Source organism: Aphelocoma coerulescens, chromosome 1 (genome assembly GCF_041296385.1).
Source record: "Aphelocoma coerulescens isolate FSJ_1873_10779 chromosome 1, UR_Acoe_1.0, whole genome shotgun sequence".
Lineage (NCBI taxonomy): Eukaryota > Metazoa > Chordata > Aves > Passeriformes > Corvidae > Aphelocoma > Aphelocoma coerulescens.
In genome coordinates, this window is record NC_091013.1 from 25393518 (window position 1) to 25412530 (window position 19013).

Consider the following 19013-nt stretch of genomic DNA (forward strand, 5'->3'; position numbering starts at 1 on the left):
GTCCCATCTCATGCCCGCGCTGAGCCGCCCGCCTCTTCTCTTGCAGGTGTACCCGGAGCCGCGGACGGAGGGCGAGTGCCTGAGCAACATCCGCGAGTTCCTGCGGGGCTGCGGTGCCTCCCTGCGCCTGGAGGTGAGTCGGGGCTGGGGGCGCCCGGCTCGGTCCTGGGGGCGGGGGGTTTCTCGCCCTCCCTTTGTGCCCAGGGACGCGGCTTACAAGATGGTGGCGGCCGCCCCTCCCCTGGCTGCGGGCCCGGGGGGCTGCGGGGAAGCCGCCGCCGTCCTCCCGGGGCTGCCTCGGTGGCCTCGCCGCGGTGCCCGATGCGGCGCGGTGGCGGCCGCGCCCCGGCGGAGCCGCGCTCGCTGAGCACGGGGCGGCTCGGCTCGGCTCGGCTCGGCTCGGCTCGGCTCCGGGGCCGGGGTGCGCCGGTACCGCGTGCAAGGGCCGCGCTGCTCCTCGGCTGGCGCTGGGCGGGCAGGGCGCGCCCCGTCCCTCTGTCACTGCAGACACCGAGTGCCGGGCAAGGGGCTTGCCTGGCCCCGGGGCGCCTAAAACCACTGCTGTTCTGCCCGAGTGAATGCTTGGTACGTATAAATTGTGTCCGATTTATTCCGATTTATTGCTTTGGAAGCGCGGTGGTCGGCTTGGAGAAATTAAGTTGCCTACAGCCGAGTGAAATGCTAATTGAAGAAAATGGCAGGTGCTGCTTCTATTTAAATTTGCGTTACATAAAAGCCCAGCAAACTGCCATCTTTTCCGAATGTGTGTTTGCAGGGTTGCAGATTAGGTTCTCGAATATTGCTGGTATATTTAGCTATAGCAAGTACATACTGCTGTCGAGTTTACTTGATGTTGGTGTGTGGGAAGGAACTGATGAGATTAAAAACAGGTTTCAGCTTCTCTGCGTTGGAAAGTGAGAGATATTGTAATTTCAGTTCTTGGAGACATTTTTTGGGTGGAAAAATTGGTTTCTAGGGCTTCTGAACTTAAATTAATGTCGTGTTGCCTTAATTAATTTGCAGGGTCTTATGGTACCTCTGGTCTTGCCTGTGATTTTGCCAGGCAGTAACTGAATGTCATTAAAAAAGACTTTGATTGCTTTTTGGAGGCTTCTAAACAGTGAAGTATCATTAGTGAAATAAATGATACTTACAGGACTTGCCCTTAATCTTAGGTTCCCTCATGGATAAAGATGGAAATTAAGGCCACTTTTAGCACATATCTTGTGAATAAGTCCTTACATTTTTACCTGCCTTCCCTTCTCCCCTCCAAGTACGTAGAAAATTGCCTAGGATTTCTTGGGAGAAAAACCAAATTAAGGTCTAAAATACTCAGAAACCAGGTTCTGGGGTGAACAGTGCATTATGTCAAGCATTCCTTTTTGCTTTGGAGCAGCTGTCACCCTCATTTGTCTTTTCTAGAGCTGCATTGAGTTTTTAATGTTTTGAACATTTATGCGTGTGAGCTGACCCAAACTTCAAGTGGTAGGCATTCATGAATTGGAGAGAACTGGGGAAGGAGGAACTTCAGTGCAGAAATAAATTGAGTGTTGTAAATGTCAAAGAGGGGGAAAAATAGCATTAATATCTTCCCCTCCCCTTTACTAATTACCTTCATTAGACCTCTCACAAAGCTTGAAGCTATTGCAATTGTGACAGGCTGGGCATAGTTACAGCATTGCAGTTTGGTCTCTATTCTAGTTGCAGAAAGCTTTTGTCAGCTCTTTTCCTTGGGGTGACAAGAAAATAAAAATTATTAAAAGAAAAAGTAATTTTGGCCTTGTTCTGAAAGCCTGAATATTTTTGGGAATAGTGAAATTGTTAACCTGGCCTCCGGGGCTTCTCAGCAAGACTGCCGGAAACACCTTTCTTACGTGGAGGTAACTGGCAGCAGTAGCTTCCAGCTCAGCATGTTGGAACAGGAATTACTCCCAAGCTACCAGAGAGTTCAGAAGCTGGCAAGAAGGGGCACAAATGCTTGGGCTTATGGAGTTCTTGTGCATGTATTTATGGTTTGTACATTGTCTGTTCCCTGTTGTTTTCTCATTAATTTTTCCAACCCCCTAACTGTGGCTAAAGATGGCAACCCGGATTCAACCAGGGAGTAGCTGGCAGGGGCCTCTTGGCCATCCGCTGGTCCTGGGCTCTTTCCCGTCCCTCCCTTAACAAGGTGTGAGTCAGCCCTGGTGAATCTGTGCCTTCCTCACTGTGGGAAATGGGGAGATGCCACAGCTCCCCTGTGCAGGGTCTGTGTAATGCTTCCTGAGTCACCATCAGGTTTAGAGATTGCGTTGAGCGAAGAGTGTGAAGAGCATCTCTGGAACCAATTTAGGGGATATTTTCAGAGAGGGCAAATTAGCTAACAAGGAGTTGGTGGTGAGTACAAATATTTGACAAAGGGGTGGATGTGTATGTGGTACCTTAAATAATAGAAACATTCGGACAATGTGGTTATCAAAGAAAGGTCTAAGGTGATGTGGGGAGATGTGACATTATTCTGTGCACTAATGTGGTGCTTTTCCTAATAAGTATTCCACAATGTGGAGTTTTCCGTGACTTGTAAGGGTTGCTCTTGAGCCTTACATTGAATCTGAGTTATATATAGTGGGATCAGATGATTTCTCTGTGTGTAATTCTGTGAGCCTGGTAAAAGCATGGTAGTGGTTTGATTAGCCTAAGATCAGCATTGCACAAGCACTTTTTGCTCCCAGATCTGAACTGGTCTTGGAAGCAGTGGTATTGTATTTTTATGAAGTCATGTCAGAGCTCCTTGTCTTGCTGGAGCTCTGTGTCTCCAGTTTTGGAGACTTTGTTATGGCATCTTTGAGAATTTGATAAACTACTGTGGTTAATGGAAAGTTGCACAGCAGGAGATGGCTTCGTAGAGATGCTTTCATCTGTGGATCCTTTTGTTTAGAGGACATGATAACTTCAGTTGTTTTCCTACGCGGAAAATAAGGGGCAGAGATGAGAAAATCTGTTGGTTTGGAAATGTGCTGGTGTCTGAAAGCTGTTCTTATTTTCTTCTTGCTTCCTAGTAAGTTTGGGCTGTTAGAAAGATAATAAAACATTCAGAAAGGGTATTTCAAATTCTAATGAGAAGGATTGCTGTTCCTCAGAGGAAACCAGTGGCTCTCTTCCCACACTCCCCAGTATTTTTTTGATACTTAAAGGTTCGAGAGAAAAGAGAATACTTGATTTGGAGCTTGCAGCAATCTTTGTCAAGCAAAGCATGATTCCAGAAATAACCAGAAGAATGTTCTGCAAGTACTGGGTTTTTAAAATTATTTTTAATATGGTTTTCTTGTATGCGGATACAAGGAACTGTGACCTATTAAGGTCGTCCTAAGACCTCCACCAGGGACTGAATTTCTGAAATTTTTTTCCCTTCTGAAAACTGTCAGTGTTTCCTTAGAATAATTGTAGTGTTGCGTAGTTTATTCTACTTTGAGCCTTCAGTGCTGTTGCTGAATGTGTGTATAGATGGAAGAGGCTGTAGAACAGTCACCTGTGTTTTCAGTTCACAACTTACTGTGCACCTTTTCCTTAAGCAAACAGAATATTTGCTATATACTGTTCTTGCCATTTTTGCTTTAAAGGCTGTTTTCCCACCCAGCTTTCTCTTTGGGTGGGAAGACATTTAACTGTACTCCCTTCTGAGGAGCATGACCTGCTTTTCAAAACAGGGTCATAGGTACTTGTTGTACAAGAGGGACTCTGTTCTGGAAGAATATGGGTGGATATGCATAGGTAAGAAGGAACTCACTGCAGGTATATCTTCCACAGAAGTCTGGCAAAGGAGAGAAAAATGAAAAAGTGGTGGCTTATTTCTACCTGAGCCCTAGCAAGTTTTGCCATTATGATTATCTTGTACCTGTGTCATGTTACTCTAGTTTTGTTCTCTTTCAAAGGAGCTTGAAGGAGCTTCCTGAATATAATGCTGTCTTTTCTTATTCTTTGACCAGAGCTGTTTGACAGCTTGCAGGACCAAAAACAGGCCCTGGAGAAATCACTCTATAGTTCAACAGCAGTGAAGTTTGTTTGAAGAGCACTTGAATGTAGAATAATAAACAAAAATAGGTTAATGGAAAACAATGTTAGTGTCTGCTGTTTAAAGGGCAGAATGCTTGATATATATCCCGTGAACAACACCATGGTCTGTGTGATCAAATTCCGTAAGTAGCACCTTGCAGGATTTTTTTGCTGGCTTTAATCAAATAAAAGATTAGTGCTTGCTTATCTGCAAATACCTAATGTTAACAGGTTTCTTGAGCTCAAAAATATTTTGTATTTCTGACTTTTTTTACTGATGAGTGAGATAGCAACTGCCTAATGTAAAAAGAAGCCATGGATCTGAGAACCTTTTCTCTACCTGCCAAGAGACCTGCTTGCCTCTAGGATTTAAGGATGGTCAGAGGCAGCAATGCCAAACCCAGGACTTTATAATAAACTAACCAAAGAAGAAATAAAGCAAACCTGGCAGTCTTACACAGTCTAGGGAGATCCTGTATTTGTATATTATAAAATCTCTCGTACGAGAGGGATTTGCCCTTAAGGTTCAGAACACTGTATGCAGATTTGTGAAATAATTCATAGCTCTCAAGATTTAATCAAGATATACAAATGCTTCTGAATGTCTCTAATGGAGCTCTGGCCATAGGGAAAATTTGTAAGGGGTGCCAGTGTCACTCTGTTAGACCAAGTAATCTTTTGGGAGCAAGGGTGCCTGCCTGTCTTCTTCCCTTACATGCACGCCTACCATTGCAGCTCCTCTGTTAGGTGATGCTTCTTTCCTCTGAGCCTTGCCCAGTTCTTTAGATCATTATGGCTACAATCCTTCTAGCAGTGTGGACTTGGAAAGGTATTCTGCCAGCTGGCTTTCAGAGACCTGTTTGTGTAAGGAAGGTGTAGAACTATGCTGCTAGTGTGGATGGACTTGGCTGACATTCACTTGTCAGTGATTTAGGAATAAACAGGTTTCTAGTACTGAAGACCTTTATGCCAGTCTTATGACGATGATACAGAAATTAAATTATCTATTCCTTTCAGCCCTTGTTCAGACTATCATCTTTATTTTGTCAGGAACAATATTCTTTAGATTTGCTCCTGGGTTTATTCCAACACAATGTCTTTCTAACACAGAAGGTGTGCTGCCAAATGCCTTCATGATTCTTAAATGTTGTAAACAATTTCCAGAATTTCAATGTTTTAAAGACACCATTCTTTGCTTACAGACTGCACATTGGGAAGTTTTATTTGGAGGCTGAGATCTTACTGGTATATTTTTCAAAAGTGATAACTTGCATCTTTTAATTAAGATATGTCTATTGTATTCCTCCCCCCAACTCTCACCCTAATTTCTACTTGTTCATAAAACTATTCTGAATATATTTCAGATATTGCTTACAGCGAAGTGCAGTGTGTCACTGCAAGTTGTCTTGTACATACAGACCTCCAAGATGTGACTACTTCTCTCTCCTTCACACCCTCAATTTATATCCTTTCTCTCATGTGTAAATATGTGTTTTTAAAGACAGGGAGATACTGTTGCTTGACTATTTACATTGTTTTCATAAGAATGGCTTCCTGTGATACAAAGTATTTTTATGATGCACAGAGTAGCAGGCCTAGGACTGAGTCAGTGTTTCATGTGCTTACCAACACTTTGTATTCCTGTTAAAGAGAAGCCTTTTGAATACTACTTTAAGGGTATCTTACAGATAGAATGGTGGAAAAATAGTAATTTTTTTCTGAGATTAAGCCAGTTCCTCATCTTGTATACCATTCGTGCATAGTGTCAAGGTAGCTGAGAAGGTGACACAGAGAGGCAGGAACGTAAGGCACTGGACAGGGAGGAATGGTAGTATCAGAAACTGTTGGAGTTTTATTTAGTAAAACGCAGTCTAAAACACAAATGTGCATGGCAGCTTTTCAGATCCTTACATGGCTCCCTTTTCACTTAAACCTTCCTTCTCTTTCCATGAGAATTTCTTGCTTGTGATTCTGCCCAGCTTGTTGGATCAGCAGTAGCATGGTATTGTGCTATCACCTCTTGACTAAAGTCACTCCAGTGGCCTTCATTAAAGGCAAAGAATGAATCTCCTTATTGGGTACATGTTCGAAAGCACCTGATATATGATAATTTTAAAAAGACTAAGCTATCAAGTAACAAAGGTGGATTACAAGTGTGTCTTTGTAACAAATAGCTGGGGAATGTGGTAGGGTTTTTTTTGGTGTTTTTCGTTGTTGGTTTTTTTTGTTGGTTTTTTTTTTTTTGCCACTTGAGGTCTCTGTTCAGTACTTTCCAAGTAAAAATAATGTTGAAATTTTGAATTGGGCAGTGAATATTTTAATTCCTGCCAGTTCTTTTGTATTGCACGATTTGTGGTACTTTGAACACAAACATATAAGACAGTGTGCATGTAAAGAATCTGGCACAATGGATTTATCATGGGTGCACATTCCTTGCTTTGCTGCATGAGGCATATGTGAGGGTGAGTCTAGTGAAACATCCAAAATGCTTCAATCATGTCTTGGTGGTCAACATGTACAAGGCAAATTGAAGTGACACAGTAAACATTAACTAGTCCTCCTGGTTTTGGCTGGTATTGAGTTAATTTTATTCCTAGAAGCTGGTATAGTGCTGCATTTTGGATTTAGCATGAGAATAATGTTAGTAACTCACTGTTGCCGTTGTTTCTGAGCACTGCTTACACTAAGGCAAGGACTATTTAGATTTTTGTGCTGTCCTGCCAGGGAGAAGATTGGGGGACGGGAAGTTGGGAGGGGATCCAGCCAGGACAGCTGACCCCAGCTGCCCAAAGGGATACCCCACACCATGTGGTGTTCTGCTCAGCACTAAAACTGTGGAGGGGGGAGGTGGCTGGGGGGTGTCCACCTGCTGTTTGGGGACTGGCTGGGCCCTGGCCAACAGGTGCTTATGCATCACTTCTTTTCTATATTCTTTTATCATTATGGTTATTTCCTCTTCCTTTTCTGTCATATTAAACCACATTTATCTCAACCCATGAGTTTAACCTTTCTTTCGAATTCTCTCCCCTATCCCACTTGTGGGGGAAGCAGAGGTTGGGGGATGGGTGAGTGAATGGCTCTGGTGTTTAGCTGCCTGCCAGGTTAAACCACAGCACTGGTACAGATCTGTTCAGAGCAGTTTTGCAAATGAGTTGCTCTGTGGTTTGGGAGAGGCTTCTGTGTAACTGCTTCATTTGTGGTGTTTGTTTGGATCTTGAGAATAAAATAAACCTTCATCTAGCAATTAAAATGTATTGCACTATTAATTGAGAATGCACAGAAGACTTCAGTGTTAAGCTCATATATAGCAAACTGTTTTTACAAGAGAATTTCAGTGCCTCTTTGATAGGAGTTAATCATGTGAGGGAAAGTGTGAAAACTAGGAAAGTTGGAAGAAGAGGATGGGTAGAGAGAGTTGGAGGGTTTTGAGCAGAACTTCAGAGTCCTTAAGGCATAAAAAGGGAGAAGAGTTGGCTTCCTGATTTACACTGTTCTCCTGACTTGTCAGAGGTGTTCTTGCTCTTTGATTTCTTTAGCCTTCTCCTGCCCTCCTTTGTTGTGAAGTACAGTGAGGAAGGGCTCATCTGCTGCTTTTCTGAAGGGTGGGAGCTGTGGGAAGGGGGGCCCTTCTGATTAGCCCTGAGCAGGGAGTAAGCTCTGCAGTGGTGGTGGGAGTGCCAGGTGTGAAGGCAGGTCTTGAGAGGAGAACAGGTGAGCTGCTCTGTCCCTCTCAGCAAGAGAGCAACAGCAGGGACAGTAGAGAGAGGAATGGAGACAGCTCAGGACAGTGTTGCACCTGCTATGAGGCCAGTGGTCAGCAGGGAAGTGCATTTCAGAAGTCAGGTCTTGTTTGTGTCAGGACCTGCCTGACTTTTTACTACCCAGAGGATGGCTATGGTCTTGTTAGTTGCTGTTGTGATTTTTATGAATACCTCATGAAGTTGGACTTAGGAGGTCTCAGACTCCCTCTCTACACACACACTTCTCTTTAATAGTTTTGAGATTTTTTTTTTAGCTGGCAAATATACTAAAAATAGAAATGTAGATAAATCTTGCACTATACAACTACACTTGTGTATACTGAACACAGTTACTTTGTTCTTAGGAGTCAGATTGTTTCCCAAGCATGTGTGTGACAGAGGAAAAACAAAAAATATACAAAATAGGTTATAGGTGGTGGTATATTGTGTGAAGAAAACTTGATTGCCCACAGACCTTAATGACATAACATTGTGGTTTTTTAATGTGTGCTTTTGTACTAAGAAGGTCCTCAGAGCTGAAGTGCATCCTGCAGTATGTGAGATGTCAGTGCTTAATCTCTGCAGGAACTTGGAAAGCTTTCTCCTCTTGTGACAATGACTTTGTTGCATCATTTTGGCAAGGGAGGAATTCTGGCAGAGCAGTTGGCTTTGAAGCTTACCTCAAATGAGGACTACGCAGAAGAGAGTCCAGCCTGGCAAAACAGGCTGATGCTTTTGTTTACTGTCATCTCACCAGAATCTTTTGATTTTACTTTGAACTTAAGAGTCAACATAAATTACTTCAGTTATCTGTAAATGATGGAGTACCAAATATAGGTCTTTTGTGAGTTGCTCTTATTTCTTAAGTGCTTCCAGCTTTGCAACTGTTCCTGACTTCTGCTTGCATGTAAATATCCTGGCACGTGTGGGAAAGGTGATATGCATTCTGCTGTGGAGAGTAGTTTTCACAGGCTTGATTTTTGAAAGATGGTGTTGATGAGAGGGAAAAGTGCCTTGCTCTAATTAAAAGGAAAAGAAATATTAGAATATGGTGATTTCTCCATTTCCTTAAGGGGAGTTATCTTACTGTGCTCAGCTGAATACACAAATGGCTCTAGCACTTGCATGTTTCAGCTTGAGCCCTCTGTTTCACTATAGGTAACTGTGTTCAGGTGTTTCGTCTGATGCTGGGTTGGTCCTGTCAGTATTACTGGGAGCTGGAGTTTGCCTGTGTGAGGAGCAGTATGTTTTTTTGACACTGCTAGCTTTTTTCAGGTCTTTCAGTTTTTCAGGAAATACTGAAAAATTCTGGGTAATGGGGAAAACTGTAGTGCTGAAAACCTTGGACTCTTGTTACTGAAAATAAGCTGCCTTCAGCTGTGTGCCTCATACTCCTCCTCTCGGATGAAACCAGCAGGATCCAGCTGGCTGGGTAACTTGGGGGCAGGTTAGGAGGGAAAATCAGCTATGTGGGAAAATGATGTGGTGTTTCAGTAGGTGGCAGTCCTTCTCTGAATCAGTCCAGGGCCAGTGGTGAGCCTGGTGACAGAGAGAGGCAGGGAGAGAAGAAAAAAGAGGAAGCAAAGTTTTTCTGTCAGTGCCATCTTGTGGGCCAAGTGCAAATACTTGAGCCTGAGCACTGGTGCCTTGGAAAGAAGAGGGGTATTCCTTCTCGTGCAGGGCTGTCTGCCTGAGTGGTGTCCCGAGGTGGCTCTGCCCTGCTGGCAGCTTTTGCTGGGAGCCTGTGTATAGGTAGCCCAGCAGCTGCCCTCTTTACCTTTGGGGCCAGGAGGGAGAGGGTGAAGCATTCTTGGGGTACCCCTTGCTTTCTGAAGGGCTGGGGCTTGAGGCTCATTTTTAGCAGATGAAATCCTGATTTATTCATTTATTCTTTTCCCCCCAAACTTCCGCTGAAGTCATTGACTTCTTCCAGTTCTTTGACTATTGTTAGCCATGCTTCTTTGAATGGAGTGTTTAGGAACTGTTACGTAGCAGTTGCTTTTGAGTCTCATTTACAAATAAAACATTAAATACTGAGCCAAGCTCCTTTGATACAAATCCTCGATGCTATTTGCTTCACCAGCCCTATGAAAAGTAGTAGTGCAGCTTGTGCAGTGCAGTAGTGCAGGTTGTGAAATAATACAGGAAAAACTAGCAGTGGGGGAACCCAAAAACAAATGCGTGCCATTACTAGCTGACATACTTCCTGTTTATGAGGGGCATCTTCACAGATCCTCTCCTGCTAGTGCTGAGTGATTTTTTTAATATCTAGATTTTTTTTTTAATTATTCCCATGTTCTCCATTCTTATTTTCTACCCCTACCCTTGACGTGTTTTCCTTGAGGAGGGCGGAAGACTTCTTATCAGAGAGAGGACTAGTGATGGTTAGTGAGAATGTGATGAGGATATGCTTGATAGTTTTTGCCAGATATATGCTTGTTAAATAACTTGCAAAGTTCCTGCCTGATCAAGTCTTCTCAATGTGATGTCCATTCTTGTTTCACAGCAGTTCCCTAGGCTGCTTTGCATGATGTTTTTAGGAGAGTGTTGGCTGGAGGTGCCAGCAAAAGCAGTTCTCCTAAGCAAGTACTGCTGAAAACCAAACCACTGCCCTAGCTTTAATTATCTCTCCTGTTTCCCCCTCCCCCTCCTTCTTTCAGTTCCCCTCTGAGAAATTTCAAGAATAGGTACTCCAGGTATCTGTTCTCCCGTTGCCCACCTGCCTGGCAGTGACTGAGCATGGCAGAGAAGGGCACACTGGTTTAGATCAATGTGAGTTGCAATGGAAGCACCCCTAGCAAGGCATCCATTGGTTCTGTGTTTTACTTTCGTAACAGAGTTGTAAACTCTGGCAGCAAGTGTGTACTGCCTGTGTATTACTTTTACATCATCTAGATGAATTTACATTATGCTTCATGTTTATTTCTAAAGAAATACAAGCAGAAACATCTTGTTTTATTTTTAGATGATCTGACGGACTCCCAATGAACTGTTCATTGCTTCCCTGCCAATCCGTGGGTTAGATTTTTCTTCCAGTGTAAGCAACCCTCAGAGCTGGATTGAGTGACTGGCACAGAGGACACAGTGGAGAAAGGGGGAGTCTGGGACATCCTTCATTGACAGCACCAACCCAATCTAAAATAAATAAACCTTTACATACTTTTTAACTGGAGCAGTCTATTTTTCAAATGTTTTGAGTTCATTCAGTCAGTACAAAGCAAAGAGACTGGGAGAGGGGGTGGAATTTATCACACCCCCCCCCACTTGTTCACTTAATTAATGAATAAAAATGAGGTAAGAAAAAGTTCCTGATTCTTAAGTCTCTTAGCAGAAAGTGCTGGAAGCACTTGGTTTTAAATCATCAGGCACAAAGATTCCTACTTGTGAAATTAACTGGTTTTCTGTTCAAACATATTGAAGTGCTTTTTCCCCCCCCCCCCCCATGTTCTATATGTTTATTAGCTTCATAGGGTGCCTTCAAAATGTACACTTTAAGCAATTAGCATGTTTTGTCTAAAAGCAAGCCTCTGCAGAAATCATGACAGTTCATCATATTTTGTTGTTCAATCAAAGTCTTTGTTGTTAAAGCATTTAAGTCATATATGTTAAAGTATTTAAGTGTGTGGAGATAGGATAATCGCTCACTTTTTTTTCCCCTAAAGATTGATGCCAAATGTTTAGGAAAGTGTTTGAATTAGAAACATGGAACAGGATGTTAATCTGTACAAATCTAATCATTATTTGAATAGGCCGTTTAAATCTATCCACCCTGTGGGCTTGTAGCAGCAAAAAATAAATTACAAGAAAATGCATTTTCACACCCTTTGCCTTAGGCTAGTTGTTCACCCTGGTGTCACATGAACATTTTGCAAAAGATAAACTTCATGGATAAATGCAGCTAAAGTTATTTTCTGTACTTGGCAATAAAACTGAAACAGTAATTCTTCATTGTTAGAATACAAAGTTGTAGTAATTACCTGACTTTGATATTGTAAACTGCTGATAGTTAAATTGACCACATCTACGTATTATTTATGGCCTAAGTTAATTAGTTGGCTTGGAGGGCTCAGCAGTTTTGAGGATGCCAGTCAGCTAGTTGGTTTTTTTCCTGCCTGTACTTGCTTATTAAGATGGATTATCTCTTAATTTTTTTGCTAATATTTCTTGCTAGAGATATTTAATTTTAAAATGTCACTGTAGCATTCAAAACTAAGTGAATGAGTGTAATTTTATTTGTAGCTGTTGTCAGCAAATGCAGAAGAATGTACATGTGCCTTTAAAGCACTCAAACAAATCTCAGGTCTTGGGAAAGTGCACTTTGAGATAGAAATGAGAGACTCTTGTAACTTAAAATGCTGCAGTCTGTTGTCCTCAATTGACAAACTCAAAATTTGGGGTTGTTTTGCACTGGTGTAAATAAACCAGCTTTTGTATTAGTTTAGTTTAAAATAGTTAAGTGTAACACTTATCTTTGTATTGTAAAAGCATTGCAAGACTAGAACAACCATAGACTTAACTTTTGTACACCATACTTTCCTCAATTCCATTTTTGACGTGGATGTTACTAAGGTTTTGACCAATAAATTGCTGTACCAAACCCAAAAAGCATTATTGGCTCCCCTCTGTATGTGCATTGTGCTAAATAAGTAATTGCTCAGTTTTTTCTAGGAACCTTGCCTGGTTCCAGCTGGAAAGCTGTTCATTGCTCTCCCTTTATTCATTGGCTGATCTCAGACTTTTCTTGGATTTAAGTATTAGTTCAGAGGCAGAGTTAGTAGCTGTTGTGTGGCTGTAGTGCTTTCCACAATACTTTTTTTGATTTGGTTTCTGAAGGAGTGATATTACCCTTGTTTCACGGTGCTTGAGCTGCAGCCTCCAGTGTCCATGGTTTCATACAGCTCCTCTGGGCCTCAGTTGGAGCTGTGAGTGCAAACATGAGGCAGAGCAGGCTGAAGCCAGACTGTGGTCCTAGGGTAGATAAACCATTGTGGCAGTAGAGCAGCGGTGACATGTGCTATCACTTGCCTATTTCTTGCCCATCCATCATCTAGCATGGATGCTTGGCAGACTCCAAGGTGAGATGGTGCAGGAAGGTCAGCTGGTAGAAGTAACCCTACTAACCTGCTTTCTTTCTTACCAAATTGACCTTTTGGAGGTCAAGAAAGAGCTGGGGCTGGCACAAAGTGGGAGGATAGATTATTGTACAGTGAATATGTAGATCATCTTTAGGTGATCCTAGACTTCAAAAAAAGTACAGAGACAGAAAGTTCTCTGTGGCAGCTTGGTGATGTGTGGGAGATCTGCTGTGTCTCCAGATCAACCTCTGCACCTGAGCTGTCAGTTTATCTGCCAGTGGTGGTAAGCTCAGGTTTCTGCTGTGTGCTGAGCTGGGAAGAGACAGGCATGTTCTCGACTGCTGTGTTTTCTAAGTGTTGATAACAGAGGGATAATATGACTTGGCTTCTACACCAAGATCTTAGTAACTTTGTTTCTCCTCTCCCATTCTCTCTTTCTTGTTGGCTCCGTTTTTCCACTTGTATTTTGAGTTCTGATCTTCCTTTCTGCAATGTTTTCCTGGGTGACTTGCCTCTGTTTTCTCACTCCTGTCATTCCTAGCTTAGCATCAGCTGTCTAACCCTGATTTCTGATGTTTCCAAGGTCAGCGTTGTCTCTGGTTGAAGAGACAAATATTTTTGTATCTGTTCTAACTGCTTACTGTAGACCAGCTCTGATGCTGGTCAGGTGCTTGAAATGCAGAGAACTACTCCAGGAAAAAAAAAAACCAGATTGACTTAGTTTTCAGCCAGTTCAGTTTGTTACAGCAAAGCGGGTGATGGGCTCAAAAACTAATGGACAAGGGAGAGTGCAACTTTGTAGCTGAGAGTGTAATTAAAGCAAGAGGGTTTTGCGAAGGTTGCAGGTCTCTGTAACACCACCCTTGCCTTCTCTTGGCTTCTGCACTGTCTCATGGATCCCAGCTGAAGTTAGTTTATGGAGAAGCTTATTTTATAGTCAACAACAGAAGTCTCTCCCAGAGGAAGACCTGTGGTGGGTAGGGTCAAGTCTTTAGGGATACAAAAAAAGACAGCATTGACCCAGACATCTGAAAAATAGTTTCCTAAATTTAAGTGAAACATACTTCCGGCTGTGTCATTCTTTATCTGCCATGCTCTCTGTCCTCATTTCTGGGCGTAGGTTTTGTTTCACATTGTTTGAATTGGGCAGTTGCTTTCTTTTGGAGGTAAAGCTTGTCAGACCTCTACTCGTGCCTCTTAAGAGACTTGAACTGTTGGGCTGGATGTACTGCAGTGTTCAGTCCTTCAAATAGGGCCTTAATTGTTTTACTTCACTACTGAAGTAGTGAAGTGCTGAAGCTGGATTGAATTCTACCTAACTACTGCCTGTAATCGCTCTCAAATTCAATCTGTTCTTGGTAGTAGTTAAGGTAGGTCTCATCAAGGAGTGTCCTCACTACTTGTTGAATACTAATAGTTTCACTAGATAAACTACCCAAAGGAAATAATTATATTTTCATGGCAGTGTCTACCCTCAGGTAACTGGTGATGCTTGAAGTGAGATAAACTGAGGTTTGTTTGAAATAATACTGTTTTTAATATTAAGGCAACTTTTTCATCTTTGTGCATTTCTTCTTCTTCTGGAGAATAGGGAGGCTTTGTAGTCCAAGAGAGGAAGCCTTGGGTGCCCTTCTTGTGAGTTAATGAAGGACATGAAATCACAGCATGAAACTCTCTCCTCCTTTGCTTTCCTGCCTTTTAAAAAGCCCCTCTGAGGGAATTTATGCAAGCAGATGCAGCCTTCTCACAGGCAGTGAGCTGTGGCTTGTTTGACATTCAGAGAACTTGCTCTCATGCAACTTGGAGAGAGCACAGCTGCTCACCTGCTCTCATGGCCTGAAAAGATTTTGACAGAATACCTTGGCCATTAGTTGGGGTGGCAAGGTGGCACTGGGCAGGAGATACTCTTATGTTGGAAGGCCCAGTGGCTTCTAGTACTGTGGAAGTTAAATTGTTCGGGAAGCACTCAAATCATGGCCTTTAAGGTGGTGAATTGCCATGAAGCAGGACTTGAATTGCTTTGGTACAATACAGATATTGCCACATGGCTTAACTCAATTTTAAAAGGTGGCTTGAAGTTTGGGATTATGGTTTGAAAGTCTGTCTGAAAGGAATTGCATGTAAAAGGTAGTGTGAAGACCATTGCTTCAAGCTTTGAGCACAGTCTTCATGGGTGGATTTATTGTTGGGGTACCCTAAAACTGATTATGTTGCAGGGCACAAATATGAGGGGTGTGTACTGAACGTGTACATTATACATGTATTGTTTTATCAGGTGTGTTGTATTGGGCAACAGTCCAATTGGTGCAAAATAGTGCAGGCTCTTCCAGAAGCCTGGCAAAGGGTTGGGCAAACAGAACAAGCATATTCAGTCAGTTCTTAACAAATGAGAACTTCTCTTTAATAGTTACTTTGTGTCAGATTTTTTAAAACTGTATGTTTCTTTCCAGAGCTACTGTTACTAATTAGAGGTTAAACAGAGTGTTCTGTTGGTATTGTTCACTAGGAGTTGTGATCTGTTGGAAAACTTCAATATTGCCCTAACTTGTGCTTTGTTAGCTTCATATTGTTTCTTGCAGTGTATTTGAAAGCGTTTCTCACCCACAGAAGGTGAAAATTTTTTGTTTTGGTTCTTGGAACACAAGTCACTTTCTTGATGATGTCGTCCATAAAGATAAGATGCTGGCAGTACCATTTTGAGTAGCAGTAACACTTTTAGATAACTTTGCTGAAGATTTTTAAGCAATTCCAGTTTGTTGAAGCCATGTCTTTGCCTTTCTAAATGCTTCTGGAGTATCCAATTGGAAAGATTTGCTTAACTTTTTAACCTGTTTCTAGAATGGCGTATTTTACTCCATTTTCCATACAAGATGTGGCATTTCTTTTTGCCATGCGCAGAGCACCTCTGAGTGTGCTCCTCCAAGGGTGGATCTTTGTGATCACTGCTGTAGTTACTGCTTTTAATAAACGGCCTTTTGCTTTTCTATTTCATTGCACTGGCATATTCTATGTTAATAAATCAGTATGTTTTGCAGTTTGCATGTCTTGTAGAAGTTAGATTTCCAGTGCTGTATGGCTGGAAATAACTGGATCTCTGCTTTGGTGTCACAGTTAAAAGGTTGAAGTCTTGAGACTGATGTTAGGCACATTAGTGATCTCAGCAGGAATTTTACATGGGCTTTTTGGGGAGGGTAATGGAAATAATAATCTGAAAATGTGCTCTTTGGCTTGTTCTGAGACTTGAGCTAAATGCCAGCGTTACAGCCATTTATGGCTTTACAGTGATGAATTGTGTTTCTGAGGATGCTGTAGATCCATGTTGTTGGGTTGGTATCCTTTTATCTGAAAGTATTATGTAAATGATAGTTTCAGTTCTAAATGCTTCCCTGTAGGGGTTTCAGTTATACTTGAGGCATCATCCTTAACTCAGCAAACTTGACTTTGCATATTAGAAAACTGCGAGCCTCCCACAGAAGTCCCATTAGTATCAACTTCAACTCCACAGTATCAACTGTGAAGATGGGTCAGTATAATAATCCATAACTTGTTCTTCTAGACTAAGGCTGACTTTTTTGTGGTATTTAAATAGCAAAGGTTAAGTGGGGAGATAACTCCCACGTGTTAATGTATCACATGAAATTTTTATAACGAAATGTTACTTCTGTGCCATAACTTTAACATATTGGTATAGTGATATTTCTTCTTGCTAATCTCCTTGCTATCATTTAAGCCTAGGCATAATTGCTAACTAATTTTGAAGTGGTGCAAAGTTATGTCAGTGTTTAGGTGGTGCATTTAGTGGTATTAGCATTGTAGTGTTTGCCTTTCTTACTGGTGAACAAGGTCTGTTGCCCATCTTTTGCTGTGACTGTGGACAGCTCATGTGAAATCAGGTAATCCTGATAGGCCACAGTCTTAGACACAGCCCTGCCACTTTCTGTGGCTCACCCCATGATTCTGTGAACTGTTACCAGATCCCACACTGGAGAGGTGTGGGGGTACACCTGTGGGAGGCATGGAGTCAGCATTGACCATTGGAGTAACATGGTGCAGTTAGACTGAACTAGGTAAAATATTCTTTCAATCTTCTCAGAGGTAACTCCTGTCATAATTTCTGTATCTTCCAGTATGACAATTTAACTGCTTAGCTCACATTTTAAATCCCATAATAATTGTGAAGCAAAACTTGATGCATGGTTTTGAGAATTTGGGGAATAAATGCTAATTACTGTTACTCAAGCAGTGTTTTATGGAGGTTTTTTTTGTAGCATCTATGCTAGCATAAGAAACTTCTTTTGCCTAACTTGGTTTTGGGCATTAAAAATGTAGAAATAGTTTTACTGTCTTCAATGACCTCAGGATAACTATGCAAGTTCAGATCAAAGGTTAGCTTACCTTGTCTTGTGAGATGTGGGTCTGTAGTAGTTGCGTGGAAGAAAAGGTAAAAAACCCAGACAACCTGATAAAAATAGAGCATGATACCTTCTATTAAATCTTCCCAGCTTCTGACAGCCCATAGCTGAGGAGCTGCTTGTGGAATATATCCGTATATATTTAACAGCTCAATGGAGCTCCTTCTATGGCTTATTTAAATAGCTTTCTAAAGCTTTCTTTTTTGAGCTCTCTTTACCTTCACAGCATCCTATGGCAGTAAGTTCCATGTCTAAATTATGCATTTTATAATAATTTCCTTTTGTTTGCTCAGCTGCTGCAGCTGTTGGCAGTGGGTGCCTTTATGTCAGAGATGTTCTCCATGCTATATGTGAGTTCATATGGCATTAGGGTACTGCACTGAATCCCATCTCTTTCCCAGATGAGCATGTTCAGTTTACTTTTTTCCTCATGTGAATACCATTGCATTAATTTAGTTGGTTTAAACAGTTTATATCTCTTTCTTGTTTTGTAGTATCACAGTGGACCACAGCTGTATTTAGGCTACAGAAATACTATGGAAATAGTAAAAAAGTCTGTTTGTTACCTTTGTCTTTTCTAATTTTCCAATATTATTTTTCTTGGACTTCACGACTTGGCTGATTGTTGATCTGAAGTTGTTACCTCACTGTCATCTTTTACTTGCCAGTGTGAATAGCTAATTGAGAACTCATTTCTGCACTAGTGTAATGATGAAGCTTGGGGGTTTTTTTCTTATTATTTTGCCTTGGGATAGGTTTTCCATTTGTTGGCACTGGATTTCACCCCCCACTTTAATGTTTGGCTGTTGAAAACATTGTATGGTGGCTCTTGGCTATGAGTTCAAATTTTGACTAATTCAATTAATTTCATATCCTCATCTAAGTTCTCTCTTCATATCTTTTGTGAAATTGTGGGTACATTTTGTTGGGTAATGTGGCTCCCAAGTTGGATCTCTATGGGTCACTTTTGATACTCCCTTCATAGTAAAACCCAGTTGTTTATATACAGGCTGTTGTTTGTTTCTTCTGTAGCACTTCTGAATCTTCAAGAGGAGTGTCCTAGCTCAAATTACCTTTGTTTAAAATAAAACCAACCCTTGTTGTTCTGTCTTTTCAAAGGATATTCAGATATGATGTATTAACTGAACTACCCCATGTTTGGCTAATTGCTTCAATTGCTTCCTTCTACCAAAGCAATGTTAATTCTCTTCTATTTCCCTATTTATGGAAACCTCACAAATTCTGGGTGTTTTTTTTTTTTTTTTTTTTTCTTTTATTATTAAAGTTTTTTCAGTTTACCAGGCTTAGGCATTTGGTTTAGTGGTCTATAGATCTCTGGATCTCTTCCCTTCTTTCCTTCCTTGATCTTTAAAGGCTTGGTTTGTGTTTGCTGCCTTCCATTCCTCTGCTGCTGAGGCTGTGCCAAGTATTATGTTGCTCACTGTAGTTAAAATTTCAATGTAGTGTTTGAGTTCTTTTACTGGCAGGTGTCATGGAGTCCTGGCAAATCACAAAGGTGCTGTGCTTGGTCACTCACTATTCTGTGAATTGTGGCATCAAGATGAATTATATTTACAGCAGTGCCTGGGAGAGATCCTATATTTAAAGGAAATGGAGTGGTCTGCCATTTCAAGACTTAACAGAACTTGTTACAAGAAAATGAAGGAATTGAGTCTGTGTGAGGTGCAGATAAATTGACTCTTCTGTCAACAGAAGAGATGAGTATGTGAGGTTGGTATGATCTTGGTAACAGG

At 41.6% G+C, this 19013-nt stretch overlaps 1 protein-coding gene across 6 annotated transcripts in view; it reads left to right on the forward strand.

Moving 5' to 3' along the window:
• Positions 1–19013, forward strand: part of ARHGEF7 (Rho guanine nucleotide exchange factor 7) — a 119300-nt gene that overhangs the window by 15120 nt on the left and 85167 nt on the right. For 5 of the 6 annotated variants that reach the window (XM_069004229.1, XM_069004190.1, XM_069004198.1 and 2 more), the window contains exon 2: positions 47–133. In XM_069004229.1, coding sequence (XP_068860330.1) covers positions 47–133 — 87 coding nt within the window. Of the gene's footprint in view, positions 1–46; positions 134–566; positions 586–19013 lie in introns of those variants that run through there. The other variant, XM_069004220.1, reaches the window with a different exon arrangement.